General features: G+C 35.7%; 3 protein-coding genes and 1 long non-coding RNA gene across 14 annotated transcripts; 1 reads left to right on the top strand and 3 right to left on the bottom strand.

Moving 5' to 3' along the window:
- Positions 1-2,947: 2,947 nt before the first annotated feature.
- Positions 2,948-9,957, bottom strand: LOC100254371 (uncharacterized). Of its 11 annotated transcripts, none has more exons than XM_010650363.3 (6): positions 9,793-9,928; positions 9,481-9,615; positions 4,995-5,256; positions 3,681-3,792; positions 3,224-3,290; positions 2,948-3,129 (listed from the first exon to the last, which is right to left on the bottom strand). In XM_010650363.3, exons 2-6 carry the CDS (start codon positions 9,556-9,558, stop codon positions 3,076-3,078), a joined length of 573 nt encoding a protein of 190 aa, XP_010648665.1. In that variant the 5' UTR covers positions 9,559-9,615; positions 9,793-9,928; the 3' UTR covers positions 2,948-3,075. The 11 variants fall into 11 exon arrangements, with proteins under 11 accessions (XP_010648665.1, XP_010648668.1, XP_010648667.1 ...); XM_010650366.3 differs by having other exon boundaries at positions 3,705-3,792; XM_010650365.3 differs by having other exon boundaries at positions 4,995-5,251.
- Positions 4,109-4,870, bottom strand: LOC132253623 (uncharacterized). Its single transcript, XR_009465480.1, has 2 exons — positions 4,628-4,870; positions 4,109-4,508 (listed from the first exon to the last, which is right to left on the bottom strand). It is a non-coding gene; the product is annotated as an uncharacterized LOC132253623 (long non-coding RNA).
- A 1,595-nt stretch (positions 9,958-11,552) lies between the features above and the next one.
- On the bottom strand, positions 11,553-15,518 carry LOC100257647 (phospholipase D alpha 1). The gene is made up of 5 exons (XM_010650360.3): positions 15,143-15,518; positions 14,957-15,059; positions 14,403-14,474; positions 12,439-14,311; positions 11,553-12,350 (listed from the first exon to the last, which is right to left on the bottom strand). The coding sequence occupies exons 2-5, from the start codon at positions 15,050-15,052 to the stop codon at positions 11,914-11,916; spliced, it is 2,478 nt and encodes an 825-aa protein (XP_010648662.1). The 5' UTR covers positions 15,053-15,059; positions 15,143-15,518; the 3' UTR covers positions 11,553-11,913.
- A 977-nt stretch (positions 15,519-16,495) lies between these two features.
- On the top strand, positions 16,496-17,538 carry LOC100259484 (ethylene-responsive transcription factor SHINE 2). Its single transcript, XM_002285071.5, has 2 exons — positions 16,496-16,775; positions 16,869-17,538. The coding sequence occupies exons 1-2, from the start codon at positions 16,693-16,695 to the stop codon at positions 17,368-17,370; spliced, it is 585 nt and encodes a 194-aa protein (XP_002285107.1). The 5' UTR covers positions 16,496-16,692; the 3' UTR covers positions 17,371-17,538.
- The last annotated feature ends 4,399 nt before the right edge of the window (positions 17,539-21,937 follow it).

The following is a 21,937-nucleotide window of genomic DNA, read 5'->3' as shown; positions in this document are numbered from 1 at the left end:
AATACTGCATTTCGCACCCATGAAGGTCATTACGAGTTCTTGGTGATGCCTTTTGGGCTAACCAATGCACCAGCGACTTTCCAATCATTAATGAACTGTATATTTTGGCCACACCTTCGAAAATTTGTGCTCGTATTTTTTTATGACATATTGGTCTACAGCAAAGACTTGAAGGAGCATTGTGACCATTTGCAAAGTGTGTTGTCCATTCTGGTGAACCACCAACTGCACGTTAATGGAAAGAAATGTCTCTTTGCTAAACCACAATTGGAATACCTGGGCCATTTGGTTTCTGCCAAGGGGGTTGCTACTGATCCCAACAAGATTTCAGCCATGGTAGAGTGGCCCACACCCAAATCCCTTAAAGAATTACGAGGATTTCTCAGATTGACTGGATACTACCATCGATTTGTAAAGGGATATGGAGCTATTTCTTAGCCTCTCACTCAGCAACTCAAAAAAGATGCTTTTAATTGGAACCTAGAGGCTGAGGTAGCCTTCCAAAAATTGAAAACAACTATGACAACAATACCGGTTTTAGCTTTGCCCAACTTCAGCCAACTCTTCATTGTAGAGACGGATGCCTCGGGGTATGGTTTGGGTGCCGTTTTGATGCAAAGTCATAAACCAGTAGCTTATTTTAGCCAAGTCCTCACAGCAAGGTAACGACAAAAGTCCATATATGAAAGAGAGTTAATGGCTATTGTCTTAGCAGTTCAGAAGTGGTGTCATTACCTGCTTGATCGCCACTTTATTGTGCGAACGGATCAAAGTAGCTTGAAGTTTCTACTAGAGCAAAGAATAGTGAATGAGTCGTACCAAAAGTGGGTCGCAAAGCTGTTTGGGTATGATTTTGAAATTCAGTTTCGGCCGGGAATGAAGAATAAAGCAGTTGATGCCTTATCTCGCATCCCTATTTCTATGGAGTTAGCTGCCCTCATGGTTCCTAGTCGCATAGACACTTTGTTGATCAGTTCACAAGTTGAAGCTGACCCACACCTTGGTAAGATTAAACAGAGGCTGCTGGATGATCTGGATGCTTATCCTAGGTATTCCTTGGACCATGGCATTCTCCTTTACAAGGGGCGCCTAGTCCTTCCCAAGGCCTCACCCCTTGTTCCAGCACTTCTTCAAGAGGGCCATGCTAGCGTGGTTGGAGGGCATTCCGGGTTCTTGCGGACTTACAAACGACTCACAAGAGATTTCTTTTGGGTTGGCATGAAAAATGATATCAAAGAGTTTGTGGAGAAGTGTATAGTATGTCAACAAAATAAGACCCTAACTTTGTCGCCTACTGGGTTACTACAACCACTGCCTATTCCAGACAAAATATGGGACGATGTGACAATGGACTTTATTGAGGGGCTTCCTAAGTCTGAGGGTTATAACTCCATTTTAGTTGTTGTGGATCGATTGAGCAAATGTGCTCATTTCTCATTGCTCAAGCATCATTTCACAGCTCAAACGGTGGCTGCTATCTTTGTTCGGGATGTTGTCAAATTACATGGATTTCCCCGTTCCATTATTAGTGATTGTGACAAAGTATTTCTTAGCCGATTTTGGACAGAGCTATTTCGGTTGCAGGGTACTTCTCTCCGCCATAGTACCGCATATCATCTGCAAACGGATGGACAAACGGAAGTGGTCAACCATTGTGTGGAGACATACCTTCGATGTTTTTCATATAACAAGCATAGACGTTGGTCTACATGGATTTCATGGGTAGAATACTGGTATAATACCACATTCCACTCCTCCACTAATACAACACCGTTTCGAGCAGTTTACGGACGAGACCCACCACCGTTGATACGTTTTGGATCAGATTCCACCTCTGTTCTGGTCGTGGATTAGTTATTGCAAGAGCGTGATCTAATTTTAAATGAATTAAAGGATCATCTCTGCTGTGCCCAATCCAAAATGAAGTCATCTGCAGATGCTCATCGACGTGCAGTCCAATTTGAAGTTGAGGATTTTGTCTATATAAAGTTTCGTCCGTATCGTCTTCGTTCCCTTGCCAAGCGACCAAATGAGAAGCTCTCCCCACGATATTTTGGTCCTTACAAAGTAGTGCAGCAAATTGGTCCAATGACGTACAGGTTAGAGCTTCATTCTTCGACAACTATTCATCCAGTGTTTCATGTTTCCCAGCTCAAGCGGGCTCTTGGTTCAGCTGATTTGTGTCAGCCACTTTCCCCTATTCTTGCTGAGGATTTGGAATGGCTTGTGGAGCCTGATCAGGTCTTAGATATACGCCAATCTCCCAATAACAATCAGTTTGGTATTGAAGTACTTATTCAGTGGAAAGGACTTCCTCAGTTTGAAGCTTCATGGGAATCAGTTGACACAATTAAAGAGCACTTTCCTGACTTCCATCTTGAGGACAAGGTGTCTCTCATTGAGGGGGGTAATGATAGGCCTCTTATACGTTATGTGTATAATAGAAAAGGGAAGAGGAATATACTGCCACCTGGCAGTTAGTTGTAACAGCGTGAGTGGAGGTTAGGTCACAATTGGATACGGGCTGAGGGGAAGGTTTAAATAGAAAAGGAGGGGGAATTACAGAGTAGGGAAATATTGTGGATCTGGTAGGGATTTGAGGACCAGTTGGGACTCTTATTTCTTGAAATTCAATAATAATTCTCCATTAGATACCTATCACAATCATATCCAAGTTAGCCTGGTAGGACATCAGTATTGATTCTACTCCTGATCAACGTTGATTCTAGACACCAGCTATTGGCATTTCTATACAATGAAGCCCTAGCAAGTTCTAGGATAGGGTGACTAAGACCTGACCAGTAGAACAATAAAACCTAGCATGTTTTGCATGGCAAGTTGCACCTCCTCATTCTTCTGTGTGAAACGCCACCCAAAATGGCCACTAATGTGGCATCTACTATGGGCAGATCAAGCAAGCTTGTATATAAAGAGGGAAAAGCTCATATGAACAGTAATGGAAGGACATCGTAGTTCATGCTTTGTCTTTGATCAACATATTTTCAGTTATCAAAACCTTGTATAAGTTACAACTGAGAACATAATACTTTGAAATGTTTTTGTGCTTTTGCTTGCTCAATCGTATAAGCCCTCCTGCTCCCAGACATCAACAAGAAAATCTACCATTTCCTGTCAATTGAAATCAAATGTACAGTCAGGAAACGCATGCTTTATTGCCCAAAAAATAACAGGGCCCAAAACCACCACATCCAAGCAAACTTACAGGGAGAGGGATAGGCTGGGGGAGAGGCTTGTTGGTCCCCAGTAAACTCTCATATGTTGCATTCCAACTGCAATACATTGCAATAGAATCAACTATAAATAGTAAGATCAGAAAGGAAAAAAATGGTAACAAAAATTATTACAAATAAGGCCTGCTTAAGCAACCCTTAAGTAACTATTACAGGAAAGTGTTTTCTATATAGGATTTGGCTAGCTTTAATTGTAGTGCATGAGAAAAGCAAACTGGATAGAGTTGATAAAAAATCAAGTGTTACTTGGTCAAGTCCCTGCATCAACTGGAATCTGGATTGGCTCTTAAGTAGATGTTCCATGCCTCAAAAATGATCTTCTAGCAATTTGGAAGATGGATTGGTTTCAAATAAACAAGATTGAGGTAAAGAATTTTGGTTGCATTAAACATCCCCAGGACATTTTAAACCAAGGTACAGTTAACTAACCCATGGTCAATAGAAGTTTCCGACCTTATTCTGGGTTCTTGAACTTGTTTCCTGTTCTGAGACTTTTGATTTCCAATCCATTGCTGCCTTGTCTGATTCCAGAGAAGCAAACCTGCATTAGACGAAGTTCCATTGTCATATTCACTCCATCAAAAAGGTACATATAGATGCAGGTGGGAAGGTGTCAGCTAGCCAGCTGGTAAATTCTCTGGGCAATGTACCAAAAACCTGGATCAAACCCTGTCTTTCAGGTTGCAGGATTTTTGGTTATCAGAGAGGACCACCCTCATCTATTATGTAGGCAATGGTCTTTGAAGAACACAAAAAATAAAAAAAAAATGAAAAATAAAAAAGAAATAAAATTAAATTAAAAAACCAAAATGAAGAAGAAAGCAGATACAAAGTAACCGCAAAACAGCAATGTGAGATATCGCATGAAAGAGGACCCTCAAAATCTTTTTTTCCCATGACAAAGACATGAAGGTGTACAACATGTCCGATTAGCTTCATAAACCCCAACACAGATCCATGTACCAAAAAGCACAAAAGCAAAATAGTACAGAAAAAACAAAATGTTGAATGGCCATAGCAATCCATGCATTTCACTTCAGCATCTTTCTTGAATTTTACTTTATTTTTTTCAATTGCTATTGAATAAAAAAGACAAATAGAGGCAGCATCTTATAGGAGCAGGGCCACAAATTGTTGCAGAAGCCATTAATGTTAGTTGGATTGTAGCCATTGTTTTATTAAAACTGGACCAGGCACCAGACTGGAAAAATATCTGGGTCAAGGTCCCATGGTTCTCCTTTCAGTCCAGCTGACAGCCTGTGAAGCAGAAAGTAGTTTTAAACAAAATAAAATGGGAAATATGATAACTCCAAAATTCCAAAAATTATCTAATGTGATTTAAAAGCATGATACTAAAAATATGTCATAGTTTGTACCTCAAACTATTTTTTCTTGATATTCAAACACTCAAACAATTCTGTATACCAACCAAAATGGAAGTGGGAACAGCTGAACCATCTGGTTTATCCAAAAAGATTGGTAGGAATCTGAATCTTGAAACAGCTGCAATCAAATGACCATCAAATGGCCCTAGCTACAGTACTCTAGGAGTCCTCCCACAAACTACAAATGTAGATAATATTGATAGGAGCCCTCAGCAGCATCCTAAATAGGAAAAGCTGAAATGGTGTGCAAAACACATAATTTGGGACACATCCATAATGGTCCAATGGTTGTAAGTATAGAAATCAAACATGAGGCTTGGTAATATATCGATGCAAAAGTTAACAGATAAGGACTTGCCATGATTTACAAATTCAGGAGGGTTGCTTGTGCTGCCCGCATTACTGTGGGGATCAAAGGTTTGGTTTGATGTGCTGATAGATGAAATGCTTCCTTGGGACTGAACTGCACTATTATCCATCTCACCTGTGCTAGTGCTCCAGAAATCCTCTACTGGGCTAGGTCTCATTGCTGTTCTTCCTTGAATTGTCAGTCCCTTTGGTGACTCATACACACCAATAATCTCTGTGGGCTTACTACAGCATCCAAGACAACCTCTGCTCTGTTACAAATCAGGTTTAACCAGAAAATTGATTAGTACTAACTACCAACTTCTCCATTCTTTTTTGATTAGCAAATGATAATATATTAAAACCGCCAATAAAAAAAAGAGGCACACATCGTTCACACGAAGTATACATCTAAGAAGAAAAAGGAAGAAAGAAACAACCAACTATTACAATCCTAATTTAATATTTAGTGCTCGACCACACAATGAAATCTATCAAGGATGGGAACCCATCTTGAACATCATCCTGAAGAGAGCAACAAGACCACATGTATACATATTAGAAACTAGGGAGTCCTTAAGAGATTTGCAAGCAGCCAGAATTATACATATTAACAGGCAGAGTAGTAATATGAGCATAAAATACAAAATATACACTTTCTAGATGCTTAATTCCTTTTCCTTCTCCTCACCCTCCCCCCTCCTGCCGCCCACCAACCACTCATTTTCAATTTGGCAGTTTTTATACACCACTGGATACCACACACACGCACACATCTACATGTACATAAACATCCTATAACTCCAGAGTTTTCACTCCCACCACAAGAAAGGAATTTTGTGGAAAACTTATCATAGTGTTTTCATGAGATTATTAATGAAATTTCACTATAAAAAAAAATTATTCAATAAACATGAAAAAATCACCATAAAATTTACACAGGTCAACTGTTGTAAGACAGATGAGTATGCAATCCTGAAAACAGTTCCAAAGAACATTTGGAATTTATGCAAAATCAAAACAGTTCACACATTCACCAATCTCGGCCATAATACCTTTAAGTATAGGCAAATGATATAGATTATATTAAAGATACAATTGTATTGGAGAACACCTAGTCTATCAAAAAAAAATTGAAGCACACTTAGCAGAAAAGGGGCCACACCCTAATACACAGGAAATAAATGCCTCCGGGCAGACAAACTGAAACAAAATTTACATTTAGCATCCCGTGTCAAATCTTTCACCAAAAAAGGAATTCTAGGGATAAAAGGCTAAACTATGTACTTTTGAAATTGGTGTGATACAAGGGAATTAATGATTTGAAGGACATGTGAGTTAGACAATATCATACCTTTTACAGGCATTAGTAAAGGGGCAGACCCTAGATGATATCATAACCCATGTGCACATTCCTACCAGTAAATTAGACCAAAAATAAAAAAATAAAAACCAAGTCATAAATCACCAAATCATTCATATCTAAAATGATAACAAAATCTATGGATCATCATCATACCCTTAAACTAGTCTAATTAATGCAAAGTAAATGATCGGATAAGAATGTGAAAGTTAGACAGTAGTACAATGTATTCACATTATTGAGTGAACTCTAACTCAACTGAACTAACCCAACTCGTTAACAAAATGGATACTCACCATACGAACCTGAAATTTACTTCTCAATTGAATCACTTGAGTTGGCTTAGAGTAATTCAGAAGCCCTTTGAGTTGAGTCAACTTGTTAACATTATGCAAACAAGAAGGAATCAGTAAAAAGATTCCTTTTCCGACTAATTTGAGTGTCCCAAGACAATAATGACCACAAACTATGTCATGAGAAAACCTAATTCATGTAGAAGACAAGAGGTACCCTCTTCCAACCTTTTTATAAATGCTGAACATCTGCTCAGATTACATAATTACGTGTACATTTGTATCAGTGTATTTCACTGAAGAAGTGTATGTGTATTGTAACCATGAGGTGGCTTGCAAGTCTCCAAGCAAGCTCAACTCACTAACCTTAGGGTATGTAGAGCTTTTAAAAAGTCACATTGCTGAGCTAGGTGACGAGATCTAAATCAGAGATCCCAAAGCATAAGTAGAAGATAGGAAAAGTGAAAGAGCTATATAAGCAAGGAGATGGACCAGGAAAAAGAAAAGGTAAATGAATTTCCAGTAATTTCAGCAGAGTTACCAGTTGCTCAGCAAGGAATCAAGTTCACAATTGTCAAGTCAAACAAACGAAAGCAATTAGTTCCTTATGGACCTTTAGGAGAATAATAGTGCGTATTGTTAGGTCCACTGGCAACATTAAAAGAGAACCTCAAGCATGAGGACAAAGCATAAAGGAATAATTTGTGGAATTACATAACCTAGAACCTCAAGCAAGGAAATAAAGAATAAAGGAATACATGGTAGAACTACATAAACTAAAAACATAAGCAGGAAATCGCAAATGCTATTATTCTATGGTGAGGCATTAAAAAAATAAGAAACTACAAAGGTAAGATGCACATCCTCCATAGAAGTTTCAAAATATTATTATCAGTACCAACATTATTGAAGTTCAAAATTTCTTCCAACTATTGGGTCCTCCACATGAATTCCATCCATTCAATTTGCTTTTTCCAAGACTGCATCATCCACTATAGCATATGCCTTTAAATACATACTCAGTATCAGTTCTGTTAAGCAGAGACTGTCTCTATTACAGCTTGCCACTGCATTAGTGGACTTCTTCCAAGCTCTGGCAACTAATTTGCAGCCTATACTGGACTATCCAATGAGGTCTTCCAAACTTTTGCTACTCATCCATCATTCTCAAGCACTGCTACATTCATTAAAAGCTTCTATCTAGCCCAGATTTGTTTTTGTCTTTTTTTCACAGTTACAAGAACATCTAGCCAAACCAGTAAATGACTCTAAAACTGTCACCCTATCCCACTCCCCACAACTCTTTGCTGCAGGCAACCTTCTCACATGTGTGCAGCACATGTCTGCTTCTAGCATAAATTAAATTGCAATAAACTAGCGCACATCTAGTGTTATGAGCTTCCTGAAGAAAAAGACTCTCAGTACACCAAAATCACAATAAATTCCAAAGGATCGCGTTTCAAGAAATAATCCCTAACTTTTCCTTTGCTTATCAAAAAAACCTAAGCCCTAAACCTTTCCACTATCTAAAACAAGTTCCTTGTTATAAGAACAGAAACATACTTTATTCATTTTCAAACACAAATTAGGAAAGAAAAATCATATCTTCATTTCTTACACTGAAAAGAGCCCTGCATTTATCCTTAAGCATTTTTATCATCAACAGCGCAAGAGCACGAATATAAGCTCCAGAAAATCGTAAAAACGAACAGCACGGTTTCTTTCCAAGGCATCCCTCCACTTGAATAAGCAGACAACACCTAGAATCCATAGCTTCTATGACATCTAATGTAAAAGATAGGTATTCTATGTATGGAATAATCAGTTTCAGGGCTTCAAGAAAAGAATGGCCAATAAAAGAGGCCTCCAACAGGTCCCTGAGTTTACTCACTCTCAAGCTTGCTTACAGAACAAGCAAACCCAAGATTCCAAACAAAGAAAAAGCAAACTTAAGCTACACAATAAAACCACATCACCACAATTAAGCCAAGTAGCTTCTTTTAGGCATTGTTGAGTCCTGATTTTCAGTTTCTAAAGTTACAATTAGTTAAGGAGGACAAATCTAAGATTCATTGTTTTGGTTTTTCTTTTATTACCTTTTACTGACAACCAAACTTAAAAATTTATTTACAGTCCAGCTTTGCTCCTGTTGAAATTGACAAAAATAAAAATAAAATAAAACTTAATCATATGTTTCATTTTGTTTAGATTTCCCAGAATAAAAAAATAAAATCTCAACCATAGCAAAAGGGTAGCATCAAGTTCAACTAAGCAACGTTTTGGCCCTCCTAATCCCAGAAAATGAGAAAACTAAAATTCATAAGTTCAATTTTTTTTTGTCCCTAACTTTTCTCACCAAGCAAACAAAACCCTAAAAAAGATAGCATGACCAATCCGAACAGGCCATGTTAGTTTCAGTTAAGCTTGTCACATCCAAATTTTCATTTTTCATTTTCTAAATAACCAAACAGAACTTGACAAGAACCAACTTAAGTGAGTTTAGTATAGTAGATATCTTTGCTTCCATAATTGAAAATAATAAAAGTGAAAAATTCTACTTTTCTTCTCCTTTTTGTTTCAATTTTTCCAGCAATGAACAAAACCTAAGCAAGCATCTCAATTAATCCAAATAATCGTATTAATCTCAAATGAGCTGATGTATATTCTAAAATTCATAATTTTTATTTTCTTTTCATTTTTCCTTCACATCTCTGCAACCAAACAGAGATAAGGATTAAAAAAAAAAAAAAAAACACCCAACAACAAATATAGGGTACCTCAAAAATAAATAAAATAAAAACAAGTAGATTTTCCCGATCAGAGAAAACTGAATAACTCACCCCATGCATGCAACGATATGACAAATCCAAGACGGAACAGATCTGCAGATTTGCATTTATGAAGGAAAAACAAAGCATCACAGCAGATAACTTCTGAGCGGAAGGTCGAGTCCAGAAAGAAGAGATCTGAAGAATCTGCAAGCAAGAGGAAGACAAAAACAAAGCGGTTTCAGATTAATCAAGAGCAAACATAAGAGAGAGAGCTGTAATTGCTGTTTGGTTCCCGAGAAAAAAAGAATCATATTTTGATTGGACTTTTGTTCCCCGGAAAACTAACAGAGGGATGTGTAGTGTGTTATTGAAATTTGAAACCTCAGAAATGGCATATTGGATGGGATTAGGGGGCGCTTTCGACGGGTCGCTCCTTCGTCGAAACGGTTCCCCCCTTCAACCCAAGAGCCGTTTCCTTCGCCTTTTTCTGGGCTGTTATTATCAGATGTGAATGAAAACATGCTTTGGCAGCCAAAGCTTTCAGTTGCTTCAGTTGAAAATTTTGCCACCTGGCAAATATCTTGGAATTGGATCTCCTTTTCATCGTTATCATCTCAAAATTAATATTATCACTTTTATATTCACATTTTTAAAAAATCAATAACTTTAATTATTTATTTTTTATTTATGGAAAAATATTGTTTATTATTATTATTATTATTATTATTATTATTTAAGTTATCAACTCTTCAAATTATCAATAATTAATTTAAAATCTAAAATAGTATAAAATAAAATCTTTAAAATATTTGTGTGACCTCTTCTATGAGATTAATTAATTGGAAAATAAATACATAAATTTAAGTTTTTGACTTTTCTACTATGGTGTCCTGCATCATGGGTATTAATATCTTCTAAGTGTGATTAGTGTTTCACAACTATGATTATTGTCGGGCGATCATCACCCGTACCAACTTCACAGATAGGACCGACCTAGCACAATAATAACGGTGGAAGCTTATGAAAACACCATAGTTAGGATTGCCTTCAAATGTGGTCTACCTCCTAACTTTGATTTATATAGATAATTACACAAGAAGAAGGTTAAAATTATGGAAGAGTCCTTTTTTGGGGCTTACAAATATGTCGACATAGAAGAATTCACGGCAATGTAATTTCAATAAGAATAACCTAATTACTTGTCGAATTACTAATTTTCCATTTTGGCTATTTCAGTCAACTTGGATAAAGAAAAAGGTTAATAAGTAATTCCCTTGAGACATAAAAAATTCAGCCTTGTAATGGATTTGCAAAAAAGTAGATTTTATTATTAATGCAAAGTAAAATTAGTGTCATACTTTAATTGGTGTTCTAATCCTTCTTCACGTTGTCATTGACACTCTTAGCAACAACCTTCTCATGTTTTTTTCTTTTCATCTCAAGGAACAAAGATTTGCTTAGAAGGGTTTCCTTGTCAACTACCCACTTGTCTTTGGCACGATGTTTCTTAGGGTGGCAACGACATAATAATACGAAGCTGCCCAAAAGTGGAGGCTGTCTTGAAGTGAAAACTCCATGCGCTCGACATGAGAGTATAAAAGTATCAAGACACAATGCTTACTAGGGTGGGAACAACATAATAATGCGAAGCTGCCCAACAGTGGGGGCTACCTTGAAGTGAAAGTTCCGTACGCATAACATGAGAGTATAAACGTATCAAAGTATCATTACATTTTGGACACACTTCATCTTATAGAAAGGAGGGAGTAGTGTGGTATTACTTACTTCTTAGGCATTAGTATCTAGAAACTATGTTTAGTGTCTGATAACTTTGATGACACTATGATTATTGTCTAACAATTTTGGTTATTCTTCGATAACTATGAATATTACTGTGTGAAAACTATGATTCTTACCAATTTGGTACATACAAATCTACCAAACACAATAAAAGGGCCAATAACTTAATTGATTATTTCTCAAGGTAAGCTCTCATGCCTGCATAGGATAAGGATGATACATGTCTCATGTACAAAATATTTAGGAACAAATCCCACATTCCAATGATCACTATTATTACCCATGTAAAGGAAATGCATAATAAATTTGAAACAAGCATAATAAGAGGATTCAACTTCTTCCAATCAAATAATCATAGAAAAGGATCTTCAATCAAGCTAAATATATTGAAGATCTTCTCAAATGACTTAATATAAAACATACAAAGGGTACGACAACTCTCATGAGCTCATCGGTTAAACTTGACAATTGATCTCATCTTTGCATGAAAACAAGGTAAATTTAAGATTTTTATATGAAAATAAATATTTTTTTTCAATTTTTTTAAAGCTGGCATCAAATGAATATTTCCTATGATTTATTTTCTTCAACACAATATATTATTTCCTATTTAGTTTCATCTTTAAATAAAATAAACTAGTGTGGCTTAAGTACACTATTTATTTATTTTTTGTTTTTTTCCAATGTATAGAATAGTTCATGCTAGGTGGTAAGGATGGGTGGAAGGAACTCAGATACGGTGCCAAGGACACGAGCCTTGGTGTCAGGAAAGAACTCAGTCTCCGGCAGCGCAGTGACGGTGCCATTCTGGTTGACTTGGACTGGGTAACTGAGCAAATGCCCTGGAAGATCTGCCACCAGCGTGTCACTTGAATACGCTCTCCAGTTCCTCTCAGCAGACTCGTTTACTACTCTCACACATTCCACGCTTTCTGGATGGAGGAAGGAGGCATCGTGCCCACCAAGGTGCTCATACCATAACGCCAATCGAAAACCATGGATCGCACCCCTCCCCCCCTCCTCGGTTGCTGCTAAATGATGTGGCTGGTACCCTCCCATGGCTATCTCTGTGTCTCTCCCACCATCCATTGACCTCTGGTTGATGTTGGCCGACCCAATGATTATGTACTCATCGTCCACTGAAAAAACCAAACACAAACACACACATGAACATAGTACCGCAAAGAATGCAAGTTGAAGGAAATAGAAGCTGCAGTTATGACTTACCTATCATCATCTTTGAATGAACATAGATCATGAAACGCCGAGACTGCTGAGCTCTCATGTAATCACTACCCTCTGCTGGTTTCTCTTTAGGCTTATATTCATCGGCATTGATCAGCTCACGGTTGCCAAGGCAGAAGAATGTTAAATAGTCCCTCGGGTTTGCGTGGATTCCCCTGGCTTGAAGAGCTTGGACAATATCAGTATACATCATTTCCATTGTTCTCCTCTGCCAATCTAATATTGCCTGAACGGAAGCGCTCTCGGGTATGCCTTCTGGCCACAGTGGGATTACAATGTAAACAGTGAACCTCTCCCCTGCCTCAATCTTGCTGACAATCTTTAGTGAGAGCTCCTTGGGTATGAGATTCAATGCATTTATATCTTCAACCTTGATGTCTTTTGCAGCCCAGTCAAAGGAGCTTCCAATGAAATACTGATTCTCTATGTAAATGAAATGCCTTGCCCGTCGAATGGCGTTGATATAAGCATCCTGAATGCTTCTGTCGATGAGACTATTCTTTGCAGTAATAAGGCCACGATCTGCTGCCTCTCGGGGCTTTTCAGGGAAGGGAAAAGCAGCAGCCCCGCCATCAATGGATCTGAATAGCTGAACATTCCATGTTTCAGGGTCTTCCAGTGTGGTAACTGGGGATGGGCGGACTGTGATTTGTTCAAGCTTGCTCAGTGGAAAAAGACCATCTTCTCCGACTTGCTTCCTCCACCTCTGCTCAAAGTTATACAAGACATCCCAAGCAACAGCGCCTTCTAGCCTGCAATGAATATCATGCCAGGGCTCCCTTGGTCCACCTTTGGTGATGGAAGCTCCCGGGAAATTGGGCTGATGGAAATCATCATGATGGATTGTGCCCAAAGTCCTGAACAGGGGATGTTCTTGTGTGTCATATCGCCCACCACAAAGATCAATGCCACCAACAAAACTCACAATCCTCCTCTTCTCGTACCCTATATCAGCCATTTCGCTGTCTACCACAACTGTTTTCTGATGATGAGTAAACATAGTAGAAGTTTCAAATCCCTGAACTGTACTTCGTCCCCTGTCAGAATAACGGGGGCACAGAACACAACGCACCTTTGTGTCCCGGAAGTAATCCGCAGTTTCTTGATCATGGGTTTCCATCAAGCCATCCTTCTTTAGCGCCTCAACTGAAGTTCTGTCGTCCCAAATAAGCATAAGGACTCTCACACCTTGATCCGCCTTCAGTTTGAGCAATTCCCCAAGTGTCATCATAATTTGAGCTGGCTTTGGCTCCATTGAGTCCCTTACCAAGGTGATCTTAGTATACACAGACCATCCAGTTATGTATATCAAGTGTTGGGCACGGTATATAGCATAAAAAATGTCCTCCCAGCACCTGTGGTATTCATGAAACCTTCCTCCGGAAAGAGGGAATTGAGGCTTACCGCCATGGGGGACATGAGCATCTTGGTAGAGTGAAACTTTGCAACCCTGCCTCTGCATGAAGAATGTGCACGGGACTTCCCCCAACTCAGGATTGAGAATTCCTTTTGACCAATCGCTCTGTTTCTTGGCATGGAAAAAGTGCAACTTCACATGGATTCTAGAATGGCCTGGTAAAGGATTTCTGTCTTCATCCAATATCTCCACCTGCAGATCCACTTCATGCCCGGATTTGATTGCCTCAACAGGAACATAGGCTCTTCCAATCAGTCTTGCTCCAACAGGATTATCTTCTTTGATTGTGAATATGATGTTGGAAATCCGGTGGGCACAGTATATTCGAAAGGACTCGAACCACCGGGGCTTGGAATATGCTCGATTTTCTATCAGCCTGGTCCGCGCCACCCTCGCCTTTTCAAGATCCACTGTTGCATAGAGTTTGGAACCAATAACCTCCACAGCATACTCAATGAGTAAGCATCAAGAAAGAGAAAACTAATAGAGAATTTAAAGATTGGAAAACTGTAATCTAACAAAGGAATACCTCAGGCCTGCACAGTACCATTCTCTTCACTTCCCCTAACAATCTTTTTGGTAAATTCTGTGTCCTGCTTGTCTGCACATTTCCACAAAGAAAACAAATAAGGACCCGCTCCCTCTTAAGTAGATATTGATATTGTTTTTATTATATATATATATAATCCAAGAATTTCCCCCCAAATGAAAGCCCATATCAGAATCAGTTATATAATTTGTAATGGTCTATTCCCTATTTTGTACATATTATCCACTTTGTTCCAATGAACTTTCTAGGCATTAAAACATGTCTACACAATTAAGAGCAACCACTAATTATATGGAATCCAAAACTTTTTCCCTATTCGCATTATAAATATATTCAAACTGAATTGTAGCTGTGTTAAAACTTTGCAATCTCATGAACAAACTTCATTCATCTTCTTTAAACTAAAATTTCTTAAATTCCCATTTAACCTTATGCATGGTTTGACAAAATTCAAAGTAATCAAAAGGCTAAATGACCATTGGATTCATAAAATATTTTATGCTTCGACTTGATATTGTGATTCAAGTATGTACCTTGATGATGTGACCACACTCACATCCGCCGTATAGCCTATCAATGTCAAATATGGTGGCATAAAGGGTGCCGTGGAGTACGAAGGGAGCAGCCATCAACCACCTGAATGAAGCACTTGAACAACGTGAACAGTTATCTAACCAAAACAAAAAACAAAAACAAGAAGACAATCAGAATTAATTTACCCTTTGTTTGGTTGCCGGGACTACTGCAGAAAAGGAAATTCCAGAAGTCTTTTCAGTTGTTAAGCTAATAGAAAGAAAACCCAACACGGCCCAGCAATTGTATGGGACTTGTCCCCGGTTTGGTTGCCAAGAAAATAGGATTGGAGGATTATGGAAGTCTTATAATCTCAAAACAGAGCACATAAAAATATATATACGGACAGAGAGAATATCAAGCCTTCTTGGCTTGAAGTAAGAGATACCTTGGTAAGAGTAGAGAGAGAGTTTTAGAGAGAGAATATGTTCCCGCCTTCTTCCCTGCTTACATCTCCAGAAAGGAAAATGTTTTCTCTTCTCAAGTAAAATGTTGTCTTCACTCAACAGATTTTCCATGAACTCTGCTTCCTTAAGATTCTGCTAACAAGCATGAATGAAATGTAGGCCTTTAGATTAAAAAAGCAGGAAAATTTCCTACAAGGTGACAAACCCCTTAAGTCTGTCTTTTTTTTTTTTTTTTTTCTTTTTGGATTTTTTCAATATTTTTTATGGGTTGGGCTTGGGCCCTTAATAGCCATAACCCATATTGATTCATTATACCATGGTACAAGTTTATTTAAAGGAAAAAAAAAAGGTATTAAATTGATATCTACTACATTTTCAATGGGAGCATTGAAGTTAACAATGACACAAAGACATGTAATCAAAGCAAAAAAAAAAAAAAAAAAAATGATTAAAATATGAAACCATATGATCCGTATGTTATACAAACAAACAATATTAATATAAAGAAATATAATTAAGGTACGAGGAGATGAGAGCAAAATAAATGATATAAATGAATGAAATTCAAGTATAAAAAATCACGGGATTTTGGTTGTAGATGTGACAAGTGAAACCTTTATTTAAACTATGAAATTAACCCCTCATGTCCTTTATTACTATTTAATTTCATAGGTCATTTTCCATGAATGAATGGTTTGGATATGGTGTCCTTTTCATTTGAAAATTTTCATTAAATTATCATAATTTTTTTAATTTATATCATAACTACCTCCATTACATGCGTCAAAGTAATTTGTCAAACCAAATTACCTCAGAAATTTCCTTTGTGTTAAAAAAGGAATGCAGTACTTAAACCAATCCACCTCTGCCAACAACCTTACCTTTTCAATACCATTCCCATTAATCTAAACCCTCATTTTCTTAGCTTCCAAACAAAGAGAAAACACTTAGTTTTCCACACGATACACTAGTCTCATTACCCAGTAAAGCACATTTCTTATCGTATACGTTGGAGCTTTGAAATGAAGTTCGAACTTGATTTTACTTAGCTTTTTACATAGTAATGAAGGGTGTAGACTTGGAGGACAATGTAACTTGGGAGTCAACATGGGAAGATGGATGTGTAGTTGGAGACTTTTATTGCAACCAAGTACTTGGAGACGTCCACCGACAATTCATTTTCTCTGCAGCTTCATTATACTCTCTCATAATTCATCTCTCATCATCCATCACCCCCCGTACTTCATGCTCTCTGCAACTCCTTGAATCTTTCTCTTTCTCATTTACAGATGGTGTCTGCTACTAAGAAGTTCAGGGGTGTCAGGCAGCGTCAGTGGGGCTCTTGGGTGTCAGAAATCCGCCACCCTTTACTGTAAGTTTCGATAAAAATATCACTGGAAATACCATTGTATTAGTTATATGTATACGTGTTTGATTATTTGCTTTTCTTTGTATGGTGAGATAGGAAGAGGAGGGTGTGGCTAGGGACATTCGAGAGCGCTGAGGCAGCCGCGAGAGCATATGATCAGGCCGCCATACTGATGAATGGACAGAACGCAAAGACCAATTTTCCGGTTGTGAAGAATGATCAAGGAGAAGTTAAGAGTAGTGCTGGTACTGATCATGAAGATGAATCCCCATTATCGCGCAAGGCGCTGTCTGAAATCCTTACCACCAAGCTGAGGAAGTGCTGCAAGGACCCTTCTCCTTCCCTCACTTGCTTGAGGCTCGACACTGATAATTCTCATCTGGGGGTATGGCAGAAGCGCGCTGGGACACGCTCAGGGTCCAGCTGGGTGATGAGAGTTGAGCTTGGGAAGAAGGATGGTCAAGTTTCTGATGAAAATTCTTCGTCCTTTTTACGGTCACCGAGGGGCGGAGCTGAAGCCGGGGATGGTGTGGATGGAGAAGAAGATAGGATGGCAATGCAAATGATAGAAGAGCTTCTCAACTGGAATTGTCCTTGATCACACCCACAAGTGGGGCATAGCTAGAGTAAGTACTTACATGCAATGCAACAACATATATGCCATAGTTGCCTGTAAAGTAATACTATGTTTTCCTATACATTCCCGTGATATTACAGTGTTTGAAAAGACGTAATGCATAAATACTTTTAATTTTATCAAAATAAATCATATAAATAATATTATGAAATGCCATATTACCAAAAGTTAGAGAAGACAATACCTGGTGCAAAGGGAGAATTTAAGCATTTGAGGTAGAACCCTAATATGGGTAATGTGAGAGGGTCCTTACTCCATGGGAAGTCCTCAGAGAAGTTACCATTAATTGTAATTTGAAAGGGGTTAGTTATATTGGCCGCCATTGGTAAGTGTAAGAAGCAGAGTAAGGAAAAGAGAGAGTGTAGATGATGTTGTTTTCTGCACATGTGGCTGGTTGGTTAGGGTTGTAAATGAGAGAGTTAAATGCTACGGACCCACCAGTGGTCCAGTGGGTTGATGCAAACCCTCCATAAATGAAGTTTTGTATTTATGTCTGAAAGCAGAAAAAAGTATACTTTCTCAACAAACCCTATGCTTCACTGCTATGTTTTCATGTCAACACTTTCGTCACATGCAAGCCCTCCGTATATGAATCCTGGCTTGGTTGATGATTAAGAATTTGTGTGGAATTTGAAATTTTTTTTTAGATGCCTGTCTAGATATATCATATATGTAATGTCTATACTGATTCTATAAAAGAATTAATACATGCTTTATGTTTTTATTTACATTTGAGATCCAAAACTAATTCATAATTATTTTTATTTTCACTGAATTGGTAAATACAATGACACTTTGTTTGTATCTAGAAAAAAGTGTAGAGGAAAAGAATGAAAAAGATTTATTTTTTTTAAATGGGAGGTAAATCATAACATAAAAATTAAGTAAAAAATTATATATATATATATATATATATATATATATATATATATATATATATATTATGAAGGAATGGTAAAATAGGAAAATAATAAGAGAATATTTGAAGAAATTAATTTTTTTTTCCATGATATGTTATTTTATTTTTACTTTTTTTTTCTTTAACTTTCACATGCATTATGTTTGGTTCTTAAAAATATTAAGAAAAGAAAAAATAAATACGAAAGAAATTTAAATATAATTAAAATTAATTAAAAATGCATATATTTTCAAATTATTTAACCTTTTATTAAAAAAGTGAAATATAAGTAAAATGAGTTTGCATTTTTTAAGAGTTTTTATATTTTTTTATTAATATTACTATTATTTTTTATTTTTTAAAAACAAAAATAGGAAGGTATGGAAATAGCCGTTTACAATTTTTAAAATTACTTTCAATATTCTAAAATTTGAAAATAAATAATTTTTTTTTAATTTCAAAATTTTTAAACAAATTTTGAAAATCATTAATTTTTAAACAAATTTTGAAAATCATTAATTTTTTAATACAAGGGTTTGAAAGTTCTTATATTTTATATCAAAATTACTATTATTTTTTATTTTTTAAAACAAAAAATAAGAAGTACATGTAAAGAGGCACTTAAGGCCTGTTTCACAAATGTTTTTGAGAATAAAAAAAATTAGAAAAACTCATTTGATAATCAAAAACTATTTTTTGTTTTTTGTTTTTAAAAACAGAAAACAAAGTATTTTAAGATAACACTTTTTAATCGTTTTCATTTTTTTTTTATGATGTTTTAAAAAATAATTGTATAAATATGTAGAATGATTAAAAATAAAACACTTTATATAAAAATTATTTTTAAAACGTATTTAAAAATATGAAAAACATATTAAAAACATTTTAAGTTTCTAAGTAGACTTTTGTTCAACAAAATATTAAATAACAGTTTCAAAAACTGCTATCAAAAACGATTTTTCAAAATTGTTTTCGAAAACAGTTACAAAAACCGGTCCTTACTAATCCATTTATAATTTAAACCAATAGGTAGTATGGCAATCAAGGAATTCCACATCAAGGAAGCTACACAAAATCTATCTTATAATTTCGTATTTTCATTTTCATAAATATTTTATATGTATTGGTGGAGGGCAAAAACATCAATAATGAGCTATCATATTACAAAAGTTAAGAGGTGAGAGGATTGTCATTATCTATATATGCAAATCATGAATATGATAAATATGTCTCTATATCCATATGATTGATTGAAAAAAAACTATTGAAATGATGAAATGACAATTACATTTTTGTATATATAATAGTAATAAAACTAATAAAGGGAATATGCATAAGCACATTAATTGGTAAAAGTACATGTAGAAATTCAAATGTTAACCAATTGAAAAAGTTTCTTTCTCATTAATTGAGAAAGAAAATCAATAGTGAATTTATGGTATGAACTAACTTGATGGGTTCTCTTGTTTCCTTTTCATGTAAATCCATTTTTTTTAATTTAAAAAGGATATATTTGGACCATATTTGATATCATCATATGAAGATTAATTAATATGAATATAGTATGCATGAGATAATGACCTTTAACATAATGTGCCACATTTATGGTGGCTGATTTTTCAGATTAGGCATGGATGGTCCTTCTTTGTATGTCCCATTCAGATATGTGTAATGAACATTAACCATCAATTTTATGGGAAATTTAGATTGATGAAAATTAATGTTATGTTTAGTTTTAGGAAAATACTAAGGCAAAACATGTTAATTTTTTTTTTTTTATATTTGATTTTTACAATAGAAAATATCAAAGAAAATGAATTAAAATGAGTTATAAACTTACTTATTTTTAAATTATTTAATTTTTATATAGAAGAATTAAAATAAGTTAAATTTTTTTTAATATACATTATTATTATTTTTCTTTTACTTTTATGTTATGTTTAATTCCAAAAATATATATATTTAAAAATATTAAGAAAAATGATTTTTTTTATTTGATTTTACAATGGATAATATGAAAAAAAGGAGTCAAATATAATTAAAATTAATTAAAAATTTATACATTTTCATATTATTTAATCTTTATATAAAAGAGTCAAAATAAATCAATTAAACTTAAAAATATAAAATAATTTATTAAATTTAAATCTATTTTTTATTTTCTTTCCCTTGAATTTTACCAAAAACGTAAACAAATGCTAAATGTGCTTCATTTTTTAGTGTTCTTTTATGACTGAAATAAACCTCAACCCAAGGCACATGGTTTCTCTGATTATGTGGTTGGTTCTAAAAAATTATGGTAATTAACTACCCAAAAATACAAATAAAAAAGCATTAAAATATAGTAGTTCTCTATTATCATTATTATCATGAGTCACACAGAGGAGAGACCACTCGAACATGAATCAACCAATGAAATGACTATGGCCATAGAAATTTGGAGGGACCCTTACGGAAAGGCCATGTGGTGTAGATTCATTAAAAATCAAGCTAAGATGCTGCTAACAAGACCATAAAGACAGAATAGACTTAAGGTGGACACAGCCCAGAGTGGTTGAGAAACAATCAATGCTTCCATTCACGATGCAGCAAGCTTTCTTAATGTGCAATCAATTGAATGGAGTAGGACACATTGTTAGGGCTTTTTTAATGTAAGGGTTAGGTGAGAAGGAATGATCATTTGACCTAGATGTGTGTGGCATTATAATTTGCTATGTGTTTTAGGTTGTTTTTTTTTTATTCCTGTGGTTCAAAGTCATCCATTGTGATTAATCTCCAATCCCTCTCCAAGTTTTCCTTAGGGGACCCTTGAGGATTACTTTTCGCCATTATAAGATTCTCCATTAAAGAAATTGAATCAGAAAATATATATACATATCAAAAGATAATGATTCTGAGAGCTACTAGTCCATTCACTGCCAGCATTTTCAAGGCACATCCCATTTGCAAAATGGGTTCATATATTCAAAGATGTCCTGAACTTACTTGAATTAAGTTTCAATTGGAAAGAAAGAAAATAGATGGCATGGTAAAGTTACTGCATCTGCTAAAAATACAATACAAATAATCATTAAGCTACAAAATAAACTCATATACAACATGATTATTAAACGGGTAATCGAACACAATGTATATAACCGATGTAACAATCAAGTCAATAGTCTTGTTCGAAACAACATGTTTAACCTCCCACCACGATATATTTATGATTCAATTGAACTATTTATTTAAAATCAAATTTTAAATAATTGAAATATGAATCAAATAGGTTACAGTTATAAATTTGATTAATCAATACAATTACTAAATTGATCAATTCAAGTTATAGAAATTGATCCAAAAATAACATGTTTATTAAACGGGTTATGACGATCAACACAAATTTGATTCAAACATCTGTAAAAAAAATGTATCAGCTTCAAGTCATATCAATGAAGCAAAACAAACTTTGCCATCCCATTTCTAAGCACTGCTCAGGCTTCTATTTTATGGAAGAGGATTGCTTAAAAAACCAAACCATAAGGAAAGAGTACCCAAGAAATTCAAATATCAAAGCCCAACCTTTTATCTCAAGCTCGGACTTATACTGTTAGCAAAGCAGTTCTCCCTCCTTTTAATGTACTTCAAACA

Source organism: Vitis vinifera, chromosome 4 (assembly GCF_030704535.1).
Source record: "Vitis vinifera cultivar Pinot Noir 40024 chromosome 4, ASM3070453v1".
In the NCBI taxonomy this organism is placed as follows: Eukaryota; Viridiplantae; Streptophyta; class Magnoliopsida; order Vitales; family Vitaceae; genus Vitis; species Vitis vinifera.
The sequence above is the reverse complement of the archived record's forward strand: the minus strand, read 5'-3'. Positions and strand labels throughout refer to the sequence as shown.